Source organism: Lytechinus pictus, chromosome 8 (genome assembly GCF_037042905.1).
Source record: "Lytechinus pictus isolate F3 Inbred chromosome 8, Lp3.0, whole genome shotgun sequence".
Taxonomy (NCBI): domain Eukaryota; kingdom Metazoa; phylum Echinodermata; class Echinoidea; order Temnopleuroida; family Toxopneustidae; genus Lytechinus; species Lytechinus pictus.
In genome coordinates this window covers 13,805,710-13,825,355 of record NC_087252.1, presented here as the reverse complement: position 1 = coordinate 13,825,355, position 19,646 = coordinate 13,805,710, and the positions used below count along the sequence as shown (strand labels likewise).

The 19,646-nt window shown below is 36.2% G+C and overlaps 1 protein-coding gene across 1 annotated transcript; it reads right to left on the bottom strand.

Moving 5' to 3' along the window:
- Nucleotides 1–1,296: 1,296 nt before the first annotated feature.
- Nucleotides 1,297–16,357, bottom strand: LOC129267154 (uncharacterized). The gene is made up of 12 exons (XM_064104116.1): nt 16,306–16,357; nt 14,877–15,230; nt 13,628–14,041; nt 10,856–10,906; nt 9,947–10,189; nt 8,626–8,904; nt 8,253–8,330; nt 6,593–6,820; nt 5,575–5,775; nt 3,677–3,946; nt 2,771–3,031; nt 1,297–1,876 (listed from the first exon to the last, which is right to left on the bottom strand). The coding sequence occupies exons 1-12, from the start codon at nt 16,355–16,357 to the stop codon at nt 1,380–1,382; spliced, it is 2,928 nt and encodes a 975-aa protein (XP_063960186.1). The 3' UTR covers nt 1,297–1,379.
- Between the last annotated feature and the right edge of the window lie 3,289 nt (nt 16,358–19,646).

Sequence of the window (19,646 nt, the reverse complement as noted above, 5' to 3'; positions counted from 1 at the left end):
TAACCTTCGGTAAGATTTTATGTTGACGCCGCCGCCGTCGGAAAAGCGGCGCCTATTGAGTCTCGCTTTGCTATGCAGGCGAGACCAAAACAACAATTAACTTCTGATAGTATTACCATTTTGTGCAAGCAAACGGTGAATTTTAAGGTGCTGTAATATTTTGTACTACATAAAAAAATAGCAAAAGGTGATATCAAAGCGGTGGGCTCTGACCTAAAAGGGCAGGTGGATTAGGAATTAATCCTATTTCAATATATCCTGGAATAAACACTGTAGTAATGTTATCCCTCAGCCTGGATCTCTTGTTAACTATTTAACCAGAACTAATCATTTCCGATTTCAAGCACTTAACCCTTGACTTTTATCGTTAAAGCATATATATATATACATATCTATTTTTTCAATAAGTCATGATTAAACACTTTAATAAAAGTAAAATGATTATATATATATATATTTAAACAACCTATTTCCATATTTTTCGCAGCTGAGAGTACAGGGGCAAATTATTGCAGTTCGTGAAATTTCAAAACATGAACTACTACTAGAAAAGGACATAATGGAAAGTCAATTAACGCGAATGTATTAATAAGTCATATTGAAAAAGTCAAGAAAGACTCTAATATATGCAGAAAATGAATATCTAATATAAAATTGTGAATTCATATACAACACGAAGAACACAGGGCATCAAAAATTACATAAAATGTCTTGTTATCATAACTCCCATGATTCTTTAGACATGACAACTTAGTGATGTCGATATTCTGAACATTGTCTTGTCTCGATATTCTATCTTTCTCAGAGATATGACAAAGAAAAAACATTGTTCAGAATACCGATTTGTGACAATCATAGCAGTGTCACATTTCGAAGACAGTTAAAAATTTAATGGCAAAAAAATAAGATTTTTCCAGAATACCGCACCTAGTTATGACGAATTCAATAGTTGTACTGACATTGTACACACAATTTCTGACCACTGGGCCTTCATCAAACAATTTTATGAATATAACTAACTGTTTGAAGGCTCTATCTATATAATTATATGCACACTACTCAACTATTATTCCATCAATCGAGTTACAGTGCGTCACAAAAAGAAAGATGTTAGAAAAAATGAATTCTTATTAAAACTGACTTTGAAAACGGGGGAAAATCCTTGTATAGTAGATACCTTTATAGTTCTATTTACAATTACCATATTCTCCTTCGGTAGCTATGACAACCTTTTCCCAACCCTTTCTCATTAATAACCATCTCAGCGGAGTCTTTGTTACTACAATTAGATTAATATTTTAAAAAGAAGTATCTTTCCAAAATGTATTTTCACTCCGGAAAACAACTTTAAGAAGCTCTCCAACAGGTCAGGCATATCCCTACAGTTGCGTATCTCCATTCTCATTGTTGCATGGTTGGTCTTGACCATCCGTACTTGGGGAAAAAACAGTTGCCTCGTAACATTCCTCGATTGGCGGATTGTTCTCAGATTCATTTTGTTCAGATGTTTCTTGATTTTCAATTTCACAAGGTTCGTCTACAACTTGCTTGATGGGACACAATCTAGAGACCTCAAGGAGCATTAGTTCTTCAGCAATTCCGACAAATCCTGCCTTGTAGAGATTATCAATGTATTCTTTACGAGATTTCACCTCATTTAAAAACTTGTCCTTGAGGGATTCGAAAAATGACGAATTGTCAATTTTGCTGAACCACCCTGTTGCCCACTGGATAACAAGGGCTAACGTATCGACAGTGTTATCTCCTTTGACGTTTAATCCAAGGTGGTCCACAAGCCTTTCCAGGTGACCATGGCCCATTCCGTTGCATATGCTTTTCAAGACATCAGGATTGACTGCCACCATGCCATAGCTACCTATCCACACAAAACGAAATACACAGGAAAATGAGTATAAATATCAAGACACATGCCATCAATGTGACACTCTGCTTAACCTTTTGTATGGATGAAATGAAATGAATGTAAGTAGTCCACACTTAGTGATATAGGTTCTATAATATGGACGTTATCTTTTAGCATGTTTAGTATGACATTAATATATGAAAAATAGAATGGCATTATGAGGTAGAAAAGGAATATGCCTACTTGAATGGTGGCCGCAAAGAGTGTGTATGCAGGGTGCTGAGGGTGAAATTGGTCACATTCTGGTGATTTTCTTTATTTTCTAAGACACTGATAATTTTTTTATCAATATATAGCAAGACCCTTGGATTTAAAACAGTTCTTAAAGTGGAACTAAAAAACAAATTACTTTTGCCCAATCGATCGCTTTTAAAACATATAACATAACATATAACATAACATAAATGGTGATACCAGCCTACTGCAATATCAAGTTTTTTCATGAATGAGGAAATCAACTCTTATTTAATATATATATATTTTTATTGATCTTTTATAGCTTACTTGTTTTTTTTGTTTTTATTATTCTTAATTTAACTTTTCCTCATTATCTTATGTACATGTATGTAAATGTTCATTTCCTAAGTATTCTTGCCTATACACATATTTCTCATGTCAGTTTTTACAAAGGTGTACTGCTTTTTAATGTTTGAAATATGTAATGAGTCTTTTAATTGTTTTTACTTTGTATACATGACCAATTCAGCCATTTGGCTGCGACTCATGTTTTTAATAAACCTTGAATTGAATTGAATTGAATTGAATAAATGATAGAAGCAATTCTTCAATGTAGCAAATCAATGAAAAGTTTTTTTTTATAATAGTGTATAGTAGTATAATGCATACCTGCAATAATCTTTCTGGCAATCTCGGTTTTTCCAGCAGCACGTAGACCAAATGCTAACTTTAATCTGTAGTGGAATGGTTCTAAACTATGTTGTCTTTTCCAGATCTCCATGGGTCTGACAATGTCGTATTCTCCTGTTGTTCCTTTACAGACTGACAGAATATCTTTCTCCAATTCCAGATTGTCCATCAACTTCAAAATTTCGTCTTTCGACAGCCCTGATACCATGTTGCACAGTTCGCTAAGGCTTGCGTCATAACCTATGTATAAACATATACATCAGACTTTAAATAAAAATAAAAAATTGAAACCTTAAACAAGATGATGAGGGATGCCTTAGGGGCCGTATTCAAGGGGCTTACAAAGGTTTTGCAAGAACGCGAATACAAAATGGGAGGAAATTAGGTATTTTAGGTGACAAACGTAAGCAACAAATTTCAGGAACCTTTGCCAATTGTTCACGGGATCGCTTTTCGATCAAGTGTAATTTCGAAAATTACCCATCTGTGGGTAAGTGCAAAGTGGAGAAAAATAGTTCAGTGGTGGAGCGAAAGGAAAAAAATTATAAAAGCTATACCATCTGGACTACTTCAATATCAGTGACGTAGGCCTACCTGGTAATCCACATTAGGAGGGGCACACTTTTCTGACCACTGAACTAAAATCCTACCATTTTTAAAGCACTTTCCCGTAAAAAAATAACCTAAAACATATCATCATAATTCTTTAAGGATACTCTGCCACCCAGAACCAAGGTTTTAAAAAATTCTCCATCAATCATAACCTTGGCCGAAAATGTCACATTTTTCATTAACTTAAGTCATGCCCCTCGATAGTTTGCTTAACAGTGTTATAATATTTAAATTGATTTACATGAAGGTGTAATCTCTGTCCACATTTCTTACCAATATATGCAGATCGTGCAACATCCAGATAGCCTAGGTTTCTGATGGCAACAGAGAAATCACGACGACAAACTGAGTCTAACGTCTTCGATTTCTCAAACAGTTTCCGCAACAAAGTAAGAGTTCCTTTCAATTTGGAATTCTTACTGTTGAAATTCATTTCGAGTAAGTTCGCTAATGGCAGGACGTCAATAAAAAACATGCTCCAAGCTAACCGTAATATCTCAGGTTTGTAAACGTGTTCTGAAGGAAGTTGTTGAACGATACATCCTAGAAAAAGAAAAGGCATTTCATGACAAGTGGAATGCCTCTGGCCGTCTCACCTGCATCACGCGATTCAATATAGCAGCAGTGCTGATTTTGAAAACTACTATAACTCGCACAAGATGTTCATTGATACTTGGTTACTCTTATTTCCACGTTTTATGAACTAGACCAATACACTTATAGAGATATGATGGCAATTCAACAAATACCCCCAACGTGGCCAAAGTTCTTTGACCTTACATGACCTTTGACCTTGATCATGTGACCTGAAACTCGCACAGGATGTTCAGTGATACTTGATTACTATTATGTCCAAGTTTTATGAACTAGACCAACACACTTTCAAATTTATGGCTGTAATTCAACAAATACCCCAATTTTGCCAAAGTTCATTGACCCTAAATGACCTTTGACCTTGATCATGTGACCTGAAACTTGCACAGGATGTTCAGTAATACTTGATTACTATTATGTCCAAGTTTCATGAATCAGATCCATAAACTTTCAAAGTTATGATGGTAATTCAACAGATACCCCCAATTCGGCCAAAGTTCATTGACCCTAAATGACCTTTGACCTTGGTCATGTGATGTGAAACTCATGCAGGATGTTCAGTGATACTTGATTAACCTTATGTATAAGTTTCATGAACTAGGTCCATATATTTTCTAAGTTATGATGACATTTCAAAAACTTAACCTTAGGTTAAGATTTTGATGTTGATTCCCCCAACATGGTCTAAGTTCATTGACCCTAAATGACCTTTGACCTTGGTCATGTGACATGAAACTCAAGCAGGATGTTCAGTAATACTTGATTAACCTTATGGCCAAGTTTCACGAACTAGGTCCATATACTTTCTAAGTTATGCTGTCATTTCAAAAACTTAACCTCAGGTTAAGATTTGGTGTTGACGCCGCCGTCGCCGCCGCCGCCGCCGCCGTCGCCGTCGGAAAAGCGGCGCCTATAGTCTCACTCTGCTATGCAGGTGAGACAAAAAGCGTCTTTGGAATATGTGAAAAATAATAAGGTTTTTGAAATAAAGTGAGGTTTTAATTTTATTTCATCCATCCCTGTTGAATTCTATACATCCTAATGGCAATGTAATACAACTTTGTAAAATATTAGTCAACAAATAGCACTATAGTATTCCGCAATTACAAACAATTTAAGATGAAAAATATTATATGTAATTCCATTAAAAAACGAATTCATACTCAAGATTGCAATGATTGCTCTGACTTAAACCATCTCTAACACTTTTTCTTAATTTTCCCTTACACCTGATATCCATGTTCATTGTTCATTGTATATGCAGGTAAAAATTAGAGACCTGGAAAAATTTCAGAGATGAATTTTTTGCCCCCCCCCCCCACCATTATGCAGCCTCGGTGCTTGTAATCTGATAGCCACTTTAATTCATACTTCATCCAACATGTCCAAGCTTTAAAAAGTAAGGGAGCGAGGAAATAAACAAGGTGTAAAGCATTTTTACTAGGTGATCGCTTGAGTTACGTGCATCGCTTATGATTGTCGTAGTATTTAATTTCCAATAGCAAATACTTAATACCGAGTAATGATCAATAATGGCTTTCCTTGCAACATTGTATCTCTATTTTGGTTTTACAAACCTGATAATTCACTCGAAGTGAGCGCTTTCCACAAAATGTGACGACGATTGTCCTTTTTAGACCCATCCATCCAGTCTTTGAGGGTTTGTAGTGGTGGTCCCTCCGGTTTTATCTTCAGCTTCGATGCGAGTACTTCCATCTGCTTTGGAGAGGTCATGCTTGCAACTATGTTTTCCAGATCATCATCGTTCAAGGACAACACTTTAAAACAATTTGAAAAATCAAAAGATTTTACACACTACTCCTAAAATATTTGGTAAAAATATATGATAATATAATTTTTTTTTTGGTATTCCGTTATAATGATAATATTGGTAATAATAAATGATCTGATAGCATGACTCTTACGACGGCAGCGACTCAGTTCATGTAGTTACAATGTAAATAAGAAATTGATAATGATCGTTAAACAAATGCAATGTTAATATATCATGGTCGTCTTAGCTGTTTCCCAAGCGCATAAGGTAAAATGGAAATTAGGAATGTGTAGTAAATACATTTACGGACTGTATGCTCTCAGAAGGAGAAATATTGTCATGGAAGGCCTTAGTTTAGAGAAGTAACCGCATCTGAGCGTAAAGTTGGTTTGACAAGTAGCTGGGAAGGTTCTGCCACCAAAACATATCCAAAATAAATGTGTATTCCTACTTTTCTTAACTAAAGAAGTGCATTTTGGAGAAAAAAAAGAATTCCAATATATATAGGATATCACTTATTTTGATATCACGTGTTTCATGCTTTTGGTCAAGATTTAATAAGAATTAAGGCCACTGAGAATATCCACTTTATACGGAATCCAGTGTAATTCTTTTCAGAAATGGGGGAAGTTGGGGAGGTTTTCTCCTTTGCATATCCGAGATCGGATTCTAATATGTGATAATGGAATAATATCCAAAAATGACTAGAAGCAATATTTACTACGCAAGATTTATTTCCTAATAATCTTGCAAAAAAGCAATTTGAACTCTCATTAAAGACTCGATTCCGTCAGGTTTTACATCAGTTCTGATTTAATTACCGTAATTGTTATTTGTCTCCTGCAGGGTTTCTATAAGGATTGTAGTTATTTTTTGCAGGGAACATCCCTTTGTTTTCCCAATCCTTCGATCTCTCCAGCATCGGAGCCTTTCTCCGACATCGTCGTCTCCTTGTGAAATCCCCAGTTTTTCGAGAAACATTGGTATCGCACCTGTTGGAAGATACCTGAGCAACGATTCAATGTCGTCATCAAATAAACTGCTGCAATCTGTGGGTCATATAAACACACAAAAAATAAAATAACGTTTTATTTACCCAGGGTAGCCACTTCAGTTAGGAAACTGTTCTACCAGCGGGCCCTGCAATTACCCTTCTCCAATCTAATTGCTGAGTGCCCAGCTCTAAGGTAGAAGGTCCCATTTTTAGAAGTCTTTGGTATGACTCGGCCGAGGATCGAACCCATGACCTCTGGTTCATGCGGTGGACGCTCTACCACCGAGCCACAATGCCTGGTATAATGGTATGAATAGTAAATCCTGAATCCTTAATCATTTATTAAACTGAAAATGCTTTCGATATGAAATAACATATCACCATATTCACATCAATAATCTCAGAAACCGTATTATTTTATTTGAAATTTCATGCATTTTGTCCTGAAAATGTAACATTCTGTGTAATGTTTGTGATCCTGAACAAGATGCGTATGTAACTAGACATCATTACTGCGTGCGCCAAGCGCGAGCAGAGATTTTTAATAAACGTTCTAGCCTGACCGAAGAGGGACCCAGTAAGGACTGTTTGCAGTTACCCATGAAGACGATACATAATTCTGCAATTATATAATGCGAGCGCGAAGCGCGAGGTGGAAACTTTTGATATTTGATAAAGTGTCACTCTGAGAACTTTTTGTAATTATGAAAGGGATAGGTATGTAACTGAAAATAAATGATGCGAGCGCGAAGCGCGAGCGGAAGAAAATTGATATTTTAGACTTAAAAACGGGACCCTCTATTCATGTTTTGTTGATCATGAACAGGATGGGTAATTGGGTATCTTCCTACATCAATAATGCGAGCATGAAGCGAGGGCAGAAAATTATTGATATTCTGATCTGAAACTGGATAATTTAAGCAAATTTTAGATAATGAACAAGCTGCGTATCTCTATAAACATGTGTACTTTAGATTTAGACCTAGAATCTGGGCATTCTGATTACATTGTTTTGATCCTGAAGATCAACAATGCGAGCTCGAAGCGCGAGATGAAAACATTTGATATTCCGATCTGAAAAAGGGTCAATTTAAGCACCATTCCAAGCTCTGTGTGGGAAAATTATATTCTAAGGATATTTTGTCATCAAATGTAAATGATGACTATCTTCCTTAATATTCCTAAGCACGATATGAAGCTTGTTCATATACCATCCAGAAAAGGGGCAAATTTAGTTATCAAGAATTCATGAAAGTGTTATTTTCTCTTAAATTTATCTAATATGCTTAAGGAAAGCGTGGAATTTGTTGATATTGACATCACTGTCAGATAAATATGTATAACACTTAATAGGCAAGAAATGTAAATCATGTTGTAACTTAGGCCCTACTAATTTTTTTCAGCGGAATATTTTTTCAGGGGGCACATCAAATCTCTGGGATGGCACGCCCCCCCCCCCCGTAGTTACTCCCCTGGATGACACTCACCGAAGTACTTTGCATAAGAATGTTCTGTCTCATGATCATCTCCTGATTGGGCTCTGTAGCTCGTTGTCCCAAATGAATCTGGTAGAGACGAATAGAAAAGTATATCCCAACAATTCTTAGAATATTGATTTCGAAAAGTTTTTACATATTAATAACGGGGACAAAATCATAAGATAAGATTCAATGAAACAACACTGACCAACCATATCGATTCTCAAGCGGCACCGATTTCGATGAAATTAAAGAAAGTAAACTGCCATGTACATTATCTGATACAAGACATGATCCACAGTCGTGTGTAAATCTATGTATATCTCACAACCCACTGGTTTTAATAAGTTTTATAACTAGAATATTGATGTGAATACGACACCTGTCAAATCATGGCGACCAATCTCAATGATGGCATCATCCAGTTTACATCTCTTCTCATAGTTGCCACATTCTTGTCCAATCAACCAGTCATTTATCATCTGTTCAACGATCAACAGCACTTCCTTATTTTCATCGATGGTGGTGGTTATTTGATTTTCATCCTTTATCTTAACAGACGTAGCCAACCTCCTAACATGCCTTTCTGCGAGTCTGTAGACACACTTCCGAATCTCATCAGGGGATATCTCTTGGTGAAGATATTCGGGCACTACAAGATCTACACGAAAAAAAAAGCAAAAACAAAAATCAACAACCCAGATTGGTTGTATTTTAAATAAAATATACATGACTTAAATTAGGGATTTGGGAGGTGCCAATTTTTTCTTTACACGGTATATATGTACACCAAAATTATATACATATATGCAAGTATGCGCGGGCGTATGGATGTATTTGCTGATCATTTAAATACAACAATTACCAAACCAAATAGAAATGACACAGGGGACCAGTTTTGATGCATTAGTTTTCATCTATCAGGACTTCATTAGACAAAGATGGGTCTCCTTTTTAACTCACCTTCGAAAAATGATCTGTCTAAAGGCTTGAAATTGGCTCTTTCTAGAGCTAAACTTCATGTTCTTTGTCACACCATTGCCTCAAGAAATTCGTAGCATCCTTTATTCCATCACTTTCATTTCCATGCCATTGCAACTGAGCCTCAGGGGTGCCGTGTAGAAGTTCACGAAGAAAAGTTATAATGTCTTTTTCACCACCAACGTTCCATAAAATACGATTCAACGTTTTGTCAGGGACATACGTTGTGTCATATCTCCTATCTGAAAAATAAAACCATTATCATATCTATATGAATCTATTCATGCACTACATTCAGCATACATATTCATATATTCACCTAGATAGACATCACTTTTATAACAACAAGTTGCCTTATTGCAGAAAAAGTATGCATTCTAATAATTACAATTATCTGGTGGTATTTGATTCGATTAATATAACTTGTTTGCCTAGTTGATTATATGTCATTTTGATTTATTATCTGTGAATATTTAATGTCCATCCATTTACTTATTTTTTCACTTTTTAGTATATCTAGATTATTTATTGCATTCAGGATTCTGTAAAAACAAATGTCATAGACAATGAGGACACTTGGCTATCACATTGCATAATATTTATACATGCTTCTATTCTGAAAATCTTGATTGGATATCGGTCTAAGTTCTTTTTTTCTTCAAATATTCTAAGTAACTATTAAAGGAGCAACTTATATAAGCTGTATCTAGACGAAAACTCACCACACAATCCTTTCCAAGATCGCTCAAATCCATGTCCAATTAATGCATTTTTCAACATTGTAGCTTCATCATCGTATGTATTTGTATCCTTCCACTGGCAAAGGAAATTATATGCATTGTCTGCAGTTAGTTCGTCTCCTGCAGGACAGATCTTCAGGTAGATGAAGGCCTCCCGTAGTTTATCCGAGTATTTAGTTTCCACGTGATGTATCAAGTGCCATAATTCATAAAAGGATACTTTCCCTGTTGAACATTAATATAATAGTAATAATAATAATAAAAATGATAATAATAATAATACTAATACTACAACTAATGATAATAATAATGAAAATAATAATAATATTGATAACATTAAAAATAATTTTGAAATAATAACGGTGATGATAATACCAATAGTTATAACAAAAAATACAACTGGTGTTTTGCTCTAAGAAACATTCTTCCTGCTGGAAAGAACGCTAAGTCACAGCACTGTATTTAAAACATACTGTTGTCACATAGTGTGAGAACACTGTGGTTTAGAGTATTTTCACATAGTCATTCCACTGTGATAAATTGGAACAGGTCTGTGGTACACCCTGTGTTTACACTGCATAATGTGACAAAGTTAATTAACCACAACGTGAGTACAGCTCATGAATTGCCGGGCAATGTAATTAAGAACGACCAGAGAATCCGCGATATTCATACCATTTACTAGCAAGAAATATGGACATATCCTCATACGAATGTGATTATCACCGCTTAATATGTGTGAAAATTCTATGCATGTAGGTTTTTGTTACAGCGAGAAAAACAGAGACAGAGAGAGAGAGAGTGACAGATAGATAAGCGAAGAGAAGGAAAGATGATAATGTGCGATTAAATTATTTTGTTTGAAACAGCTCAAATATGGGATAGACTTACCTTTGATATCTTGCATCGGACGCAAAGGCGCTGATTCCGAGTCTCCTGTCCCTGAAATAATAATGATAACAATAGTATTAATATACTACGACTATAAAAAAATAATATAAATAATATAAACATGTGACCAGCCACCCCAAAATTAACAATACATGTAAGTCACCAGGGAAGGTTCTCTGAAAATAGCCAAAATTAAAATAAAGTCCTCAAAAATTACGAATTATTAAATTAGCCTTTCAAAAAGGGTAATTCTTCTTCATACTGTAAAAATTTGAAATTGTAAAGCTGATTAAAATACCAAATACAAGATACTGAGTTTCTTTGACACCATGTTTTGGCAGACTACTTGGAGGTTTCATAGTTGAATACATGTCGGGCCTCAGTAAACCCGTAATTCTAAACCTTGTTTTCCCCGAAGTTGTGTTTTAAAGCTCTCTTTGAATTTCTTCCGCATTCAATAAATTGCTTGTATGTATTTATATTAAACACTCTGGAAAATTCTCATATAATTGTGAAATTTAGGATGTGCTCTCAAGTTGAAAAAGGGTCTCAAGATTCATTTTGGGTGACTTAGTGTTGGTTTTGGGGTGGTCTTATTACTAATATCATACTAGACAGATTATTAAAGGGGAATCCAGCCTTGGCCATAAAATGTTGTGTTAGGAAGGAGAAAAATGAATTAAACAGAATGGTGAAAGTTTGAAAGAAATCGGACAAGCAATAAGAAAGTTATAGCTGCTTTAAAATTGAGATCACCAATACTATGTAGATTTCAAATTGGCAACTGGGTAAGTAAATTATGACAAGGGGCAAGGACAACTTTCCCATAGGCCATGTACTTTATTATCAGTGATTTGCGGTTTTCTCCTAAGTTCCCATTCCCCTGGGGCAGTAATCTAAATATAACCCAGGTAGTATATTGTTTTATGTCCTCATGGAAGAAAAATATAATTTGAAATAAAACTTTTGGGGAAAATGACATTTTAGCCATAACTTTTAAAAATTCATAACTTTCTTGTTGTTTGTCCAATTTTGTTCAAACTTTCACCTATTAACTTGTCTGATTTTTCTTTTCCTTATAAAAATAAGTTTTTATTTGGCTTGGATTCCCCTTTAATATCATTGTACACATTAAAAATCTACATCTTTATTATTTTGGTCAATAGAGCGACGGTTTTGAATTTTGTCCTGTACACTTTTCAATAAAGAGACGTTTATCATTTTTACACAGTGACCAAGAGGTTTTTACTTCCCAATTATTCCCTTCTCCTTATCCCATTCAGTAATCCTCCCATATTTCTTTTTTCAGGATAGACCATTGATCTGATTTTGGAGGTCAAAAATGCATCCATAAATTAATCACAAATAATTTAGCTGATACATGAATGTGGGAATTTGAATGATCGTGATAGCTTGCTCTATCTGTTGACTACTATACACCCGAGGAGTCCTTGAAAATAGTCAGCTATTTAGTTTCTTTATTCATTGATTGATTTATCAATTTGTTAAGTCTTTATTCAAGAGGGTTGTAAAATTAATAAAAGTAAAGAAAACGACTTGCAGCTCGTTCACACTGTTGCGCATCCGTTATGATTGATATTTAGTATAGCTGATCGGAAAAAGTTTTAAGCCGTCCTAATTGTTCCTTTACAATCACAACGATTGCCATGACAGAAATCAAGATATGGTAAGATCTACCACGATCAATACGATTATCCAAGGATTTGACAGCAGGATGTAGCTATTAAGGTTAAATATTTCTCCCTTAAGGTCGACGACCTTAAAAAAGACTCGTTTTAATGTTACTTTTAAATGTTTAATTCATTCTCTTATTGCATATTACTGAGTTATACACAACTTATTCAAATTTGGATGATTAGATAATTAGGTGATGATATACATACCGTACTTTGATGTCCGTCTCTTCCTATACCACCAGATGAAAACGCAAACAAGAACTGCCACCAATGTTATCAGAATAATTGGTACAACTAATACACACAGAGGTAAAGAATCAAATGTAATGTTGACAATTAGTTAGTGTCAAGTATGTAATACTACATTATGTAGCGATCATAAGTTTCGAAAATCTACTACCATTTCATTCATTGGATGAGAAGGAAACATTAAACAGTTGAATACATAAATGTTTTCCTGATAAATGCTTTATCGTAAACATGTGCTTTAAAAAAACACTTTTTGAATTGTAAGGAAATATACATTTATAAAATGGTATTATGCCTACTTATTCCATTCCACAATTAATTGCTTTCACAATTTGTTATGGATTTGTTTTTCTTCTGTTTCTGTCCCTTTCCCTGACTGGTTTTAGATGGAAATCGTCGGTAACACTACTGCGACGCTAAGCAACATGAATTGCCTTTGATAAGAGAAAGTATAAATAATCAAACATCAATGTTTTATGACAGATGGTTCCCTTTCAAAATTTTGTATAATATACATTAATTGGTACTGCATACATATTCCCAACACATGAGGGGCACAACCTCTAACACATACAAGAAAAAACACAGTATAAACAAAAGGGACTGACCCGCCCCCAACACACACACACCCACACCCATTCACAAACACACACACGTACACACAATGTATCATAATAGCAGGGCCCACTGGGAGAACAGTTTTCGGAACTGAAGTGGCTACCCTGGGTAAATATGCCGTTATTATTATTATTATTATATTCATCATAGCACAAGAACATAGTAGAGGCCTATATTAAACCAGGTCTCACAAAGATACAATGCTTACCAACTTTGGCTGCTCCATGTCTCTGGTGAGGTGGAGTCGTTTGATTAGTTTGGGTTGTCGTCATGGCAACTGTTGACTCAATAGTATAAACTGTTACACTAACTGTCCTTCGGTCTTGCGATCCAGGGATACGGGACGCCACGCACACATAGGGGTTTTCACTCGGCCTGGCGACGATTGAAACCGATTTGTTTTTAGTGCCATCCACGTTTGTCTCTTCGACGATATGCGAGTATGTTGCGTTCGTCGTAATAACTTCGTGGAGGAAGGACAGATCGATGTCGGGAAAGTAATTCGATGCGGTGCAGGTGATGGTGACACTGTCAGAAGCCGGGAGGCTGCAAGATTGCGAAGCATTGTTGACGGGTTCCCCTGGGCATTTCTCAATACGTGGATACGGTTCAGAGGGAGGCGCTACAAAATAAGAGGACAAGGAAATGAGAGAGGGTAAATAAATCTTTGCAGAAGTCAAATGAAGAAATGATTGTAAAAATTATTTGATCACAGCCCCGTCGTTCCGTTTCATTATGATGTTTTAAGGCGAAAACATGTAGGACCTTTATCATGTCAGGATTATTGAAGCAGATACGACCCACTTAAATGACAAGTTCACCCTAACAAAGAGTTGATTTGAGTAAAAAAGAGCAAAATCCAATAAGCCTAACACTGAAAATGTCATAAAACTCGGATGTAATATTAGGTTGTGACATGACTATTGATCACTTTTATTTCAATATGAACGATTCTAAACCTAATAAGAGTACTTTTGGGTAAGGACTTATTATTTACAAAATTAATTGTGACCGTTCATGTAGACACGAATGAATCAGCACCCTCAAATTACTAGTACATAGGCCTTAGATCTACATGTATATCTAGATCCAATTCTTAAACACTTTTCAGATTGCCATTAATGACAAGACAAAAGATATATGGGATAGGCTAGCCTAATCAATGTCATGACTCATGGTTAACTTAGAACTGGATAATTCCGAACTTAACGTTTGCTTACGTACGTTAGGCCAAAGAGTTTGGTAGTCTCTTATTCCGAAGACTCAAGTCATTAATATTCATATCATGTAGACATGGGGTCCGGAAGTGCGGTGGGGAAAATAATTGCGCGTCCGTGGCATGTGCCCCCTTTTCCCTCCCTAGATACGCCACTGTGTATATTATACAAATCTGTTCTCTTTAATGGTAATGGTTACAACGTATCAATATCAGCATTGATAAAATATGCACGACTTACAAAATACACGGATATCCGTAAAGTTGTGGATGAAGTCTCCCTTGTAGTCCGATACTCTGCAGATGTATCGACCCTCCTCTGCAATGCTGACTTCTTTGATGACCAAAGAACGATTCTCATTCATCTCCATGATCTCACATAGGCTTTGATCTTCACATGATTCACGAGTGTCGTCATCATCAATAATCCATGATACAAGGTTTGGTGCGGTTCTTGGGTCATCACCTTTCTTCCAGTAGACAGCCAATGGTGAGCCTCGAAACCGACATGTAAGGACAACACTGTCGCCCATCCGTACCGTTTTCTGTCCATCAGTGTACACGGTATCGTCGGGTACGTCGGAAGTTAATGTGCCTATTTTATGGGAACAATTACAAAGTAGAATTAATAGTAGAATTAATAGTGTAACTGATATCAACTCTGATTGTAAATTTACTGCAATTAAAATTTCAGTGGGATGTGACCATACCAAAATAATAATAATAATAATAATATAGGGTATTTATATTGCGCACATATCCACCTTGTTAGGTGTTCAAAGCGCTCCTATATTACCCGGCTAAGCAAGGCGTTCAGAGCGTACACAGTTTCTTAAGGAATTACTTCCTACCGGTACCCATTTACCTCACCTGGGTTGAGTGCAGCACATTGTGGATCAGTTTCTTGCTGAAGGGATTTACGCCATGTCTGGGATTTGAACCCACGACCCTCTGTTTCAAAGTCCGAAGACTAATCCACTGGGGCACAACGCTCCACGTTGGCCCTAGCTAATAGGCAAAAGGTCGGGCAGGGTCCTGTTGTAGGCCTAAGTTCTGATTTAAAATTAAGTCTAAATTCAGTGTTTAAAAGTTAGGTCCACCCATAAAAAGTTGATTTCAATAAAAACAGAAAAATCAAGCAGGCTTTAAGTCGGATGTAAAATAACAAAATTACACATAACAGGCACGTCCTGGTCGGTACGAAAATTAGGGGACTAATTATAATATGAAACAATTTGTATTCCTCCCTGAGCATGTGGAATCAACATTGTTTTAATGCATGGTTCAATCAAGAGCTTTTATTGCAAAATCTGTTAAAGACCCAGACTGGAGCTATGAAAGATATTAAAAATGGGAGTTATTAAAGACCTTAATAATGCAATATAATTTTCTATCCATATTCAAATATGGACAGCACGGCATTTTGCTTATAAGAATTATTAATGGGTATCGATGGTAGGCCCTCGTAAGGTTTTCACCGGCTTGCACTGCTCTCTTCCAGTAGTTTCCAGGCCAAATATTGATACATGATTTGTCAATATCATTTCGGAGTTCGATCTTTAAATTTGAATATTTTTTTAACAAACCAAGTGCACACCTAGTTACCAATCATGCATATACCATTTCCATTTATTTGAAAGCAGGATAAAAGAGCATTATAGATTCAATACCTTGCTCACGGACTGAAGTGCCGCTGCCGGGATCGAACCCAGGACTTTCCATGTATAGACATGCGCCTTAGACCACTCGGCCACGGTACCTCCACTAGTTGAATATTGTATAGACTTATGTACAGGTTTATGCAATAAACACATATTTTTTATGGAATTTATACAAAATAATATTAACATGTACTAAAAAATACTCGAAAACTTATAACTCCTGCATGTAAATTTGATTATTGACCAAAATAGAAACTTTATGGCATAATATCTATTATTAAGTGTATTTCCTGACTGGGAGATGTATATATATATATATCCACATGGTATGGGGTTGGTTGAGGTTTCCAAATCTAGAGAGAAGCATAGCTATAGGAGCATCATGGTCAAGGTAAAGTACCACCGGTACCTTTTATATTTTATTTTTTGTATTTAATTTTACATGTAACTGGCGTTGTTATAACTATTATTTTACTTATTTATTTATTCCTGGAATAAGACTACACAATTACTCAAAATCGGCTCTCGCTCCGCAGAGTACGCAGTAGGTCAATGCACGTACGTATAGTGGCTGTTCTAATAAGCGACCACAACCCCACATCAATCGCTCTGCGTGGAACATTACAATGACAAATCTAGACTCATTATTTTGTTATTAAGGCATTATAATTAATACAGGAAACGCAAATAGAGATGAATAACCAAGCAATAACTCAAACCAGTTGAACAGTTATCAAGAAAACAGACAACATATTAGAAAAATCAACTGAAAGAAACTGCAATCGTGATATAGCACTCCGTTGCCGCCCGCAGTACACTCTCTGAGCTCGAAAAAAGTATAAGTCCTGAACATGACTCTGAGTAAATTGACTTCAAGTCGGTTGACTCAGGGTCAACTTTCAGGTGTGTATCTCCATTGCTGCATATATATATATATATATATAAACGTTGAAAATATATGTAATTGGATACGGTTGTGTCAATATCCATTTTAATAGAGTTATTACTCATAGACCTTCTTCCTATTTTTTATGTTGACTTTTTTTATATACGTAGCAGCATTTTGACAACATCCTTGAAAATAATGGTTTTGGCCAGGGACATCACAATTTATCGCCCAATATGAACTATAATGGTGTCATATTGATGGAGACAATAAACGGCTTATTATAATCACTCGGGCCGCGTTCGCGTTCGAAATCACTCGGGTCGCGTTCGAAATCACTCGGGTTTTAGAATTTTGACGATTTTTTTTTAATTTGGATGCGATTTTTTTTCTAACGGTGTCTTCAATGGGACAAACACGCTGGGAAAATAAAATGAAATTGAAATTCTAGTTTCGTTTTAAGCCGGCAAGTGCCTCAAATAAAATGCACTCGCCTACTGCTTAACATAACAAATAAGCAAATCAGCCATGTGGTTCAACTATCCTAGAATACATCCTGACTTCTACTGCTTTCATACGAGGACTCCGAGTCGGAACTTGCTATATCTGCCACATCGATATTAAATCGTCATTCCCATGTGCGGACATGCATGCCTGCATGCAATGGCCCCAAGGCGGGTCCCGGCCACGGTCGGACACGGCGTGCATCGGTAGCATGGAGCAAGGTAACGTGAGTCGAGCCGAGTTAGATCCCACGTTACAGTGCCAGTCAGTCCGCAGCTCGTCCTAAAGTATTTAATTCAGCGGTATGCATAGCCAGCCATCCGTGGTTTAATGCATATATACGTAATTAGACCAAAAGCTTCGGTCTCTGTAATGTTCGTTGTTCCGCTGAACTCCGTTAGCTCCACTCACCAATACAGAGACCGAAATTCTAGCTCGATCTGCACAGGGACTCAATGGCCATATGTTTATGTATTAAGTTCCAATAAAACGGGGAAGTGAAGTTGCGCGACAGCCGAAGCAATTAGTTACTGTTGTTTCCCCTTTTATTTTTATTTTCCCTTTTTTGGTGCATTTTAGGACAAAACGGAATAATAATCTTTATTTGATACAGTTCTTTTCATATATTTTTATGAAATAAAGACAAAAATCGATGAGCGCCGTCTGGGGGATTTTGCATTGTTAACCCCGTAATGATGGTTGCACCATAGCGAGCCGTCTGTGTACGAGGAGAAATAAAAATGTTAAAAAAATCGAAACAGACGGCTGCCAGCTGTCTAATACGTAATGAGCTTTGAGGACGATCTTTCATATAGGCGTTTTAAAATTCTGCTCTTAATTATTGTCCATTTCTCATAAAATTTGTCTTATTTTATAGATAAAATGGCCATATCATGTTTTAAGTAACTGGAGACCTAAAAAAAATCCCTACCTAAATTCTCGAAACATTGCATTAGGTGATGTGCCAAATGGGGGGGGGGGGTCTTTTTAACTTTTTAGGCGAGCGCGAAGCATGAGCGAAAACTTTACATACTGACATAAAAAAATAATGGTTTTCGAAGTCTTTCCCTCATCTTATTTATTCAATCGTTTCCCTCCTCCTATGTTTTTTTTCCTCCTCTCTTTTCCCTTCTTTTTTGTCTTTCTTTTCCCCTATTTTTGCTCCGCCAATAGAAGGAGGAGGGAGGGGGCGGGCCCCTCGGCCCCCCCCCCCTGATCCAACTCTGGAACAATCTACCAGAAAGTATTAAACAAGCATATTCAAGAGAGAAATTCAAATCCATGTTCAAACTTTTTTTTTGGTTAACTAGCCTTTTCCTCCGCATGTGAAGCCCTTCTATTGTTTACAGCCTACTGTGAACTGTGCAACTATATTAATTTTTTGTGAAATTCCTTCTCTCTTTCTGTTTTTTCCTTAGCGTTTAGATACATATTTTGTGCGTCACTTGTAAGTGGTATACAAATAATGTAAATTACTATTAATGGCGTGAGTTTCCCGATCTCCTTATCGATATCAATATCAATGAGAGAGCACAATATTGTTCTCGCTCTTATGGAGGGGGGAGGGGGGGGGGTCAGTGTTCTATCAAGCAAAAGACGTAGGCCTATATGTGCATAAGTTCATATCATTGGTGTAATGATAAAGAACCTAATGAATTCTGTTTTTGTATGTCGACGTTATTATAAAGTTAATACAAATGACAATCAAAATGATTCAGGCGTACACCGCTTTAACTGCATGGTAACATGCATCCAGAAATCGAAATATCTGATGAATTAAAAACGTACGTAGCAGGAATGGCATGCAGTTCGGATGTTACAGCACTCTAAAATTAGAACGATCTCGTATTACAAATGTCAATTTTGCTAAAAATGCACACAAACTCATAACTTGATAGACTCTGGGGGATGATGTCGTTGATAAAAAAATCGTATCGACCTCGATATGCAATCATTTTTT

Excerpts from the sequence above, each read along its gene's own strand:
- LOC129267154 (XM_064104116.1), bottom strand. The coding sequence starts at position 16,357 with ATGGAAAGTCCTGGGTTCGATCCCGGCAGCGGCACTTCAGTCCGTGAG. Across the intron at positions 8,331-8,625 it reads TGGTCGCCATGATTTGACAG|ATTCATTTGGGACAACGAGC; the intron begins GTGTCGTATTCA and ends CGTCTCTACCAG. Across the intron at positions 5,776-6,592 it reads GGAGACAAATAACAATTACG|TGTTGTCCTTGAACGATGAT; the intron begins GTAATTAAATCA and ends ATTGTTTTAAAG.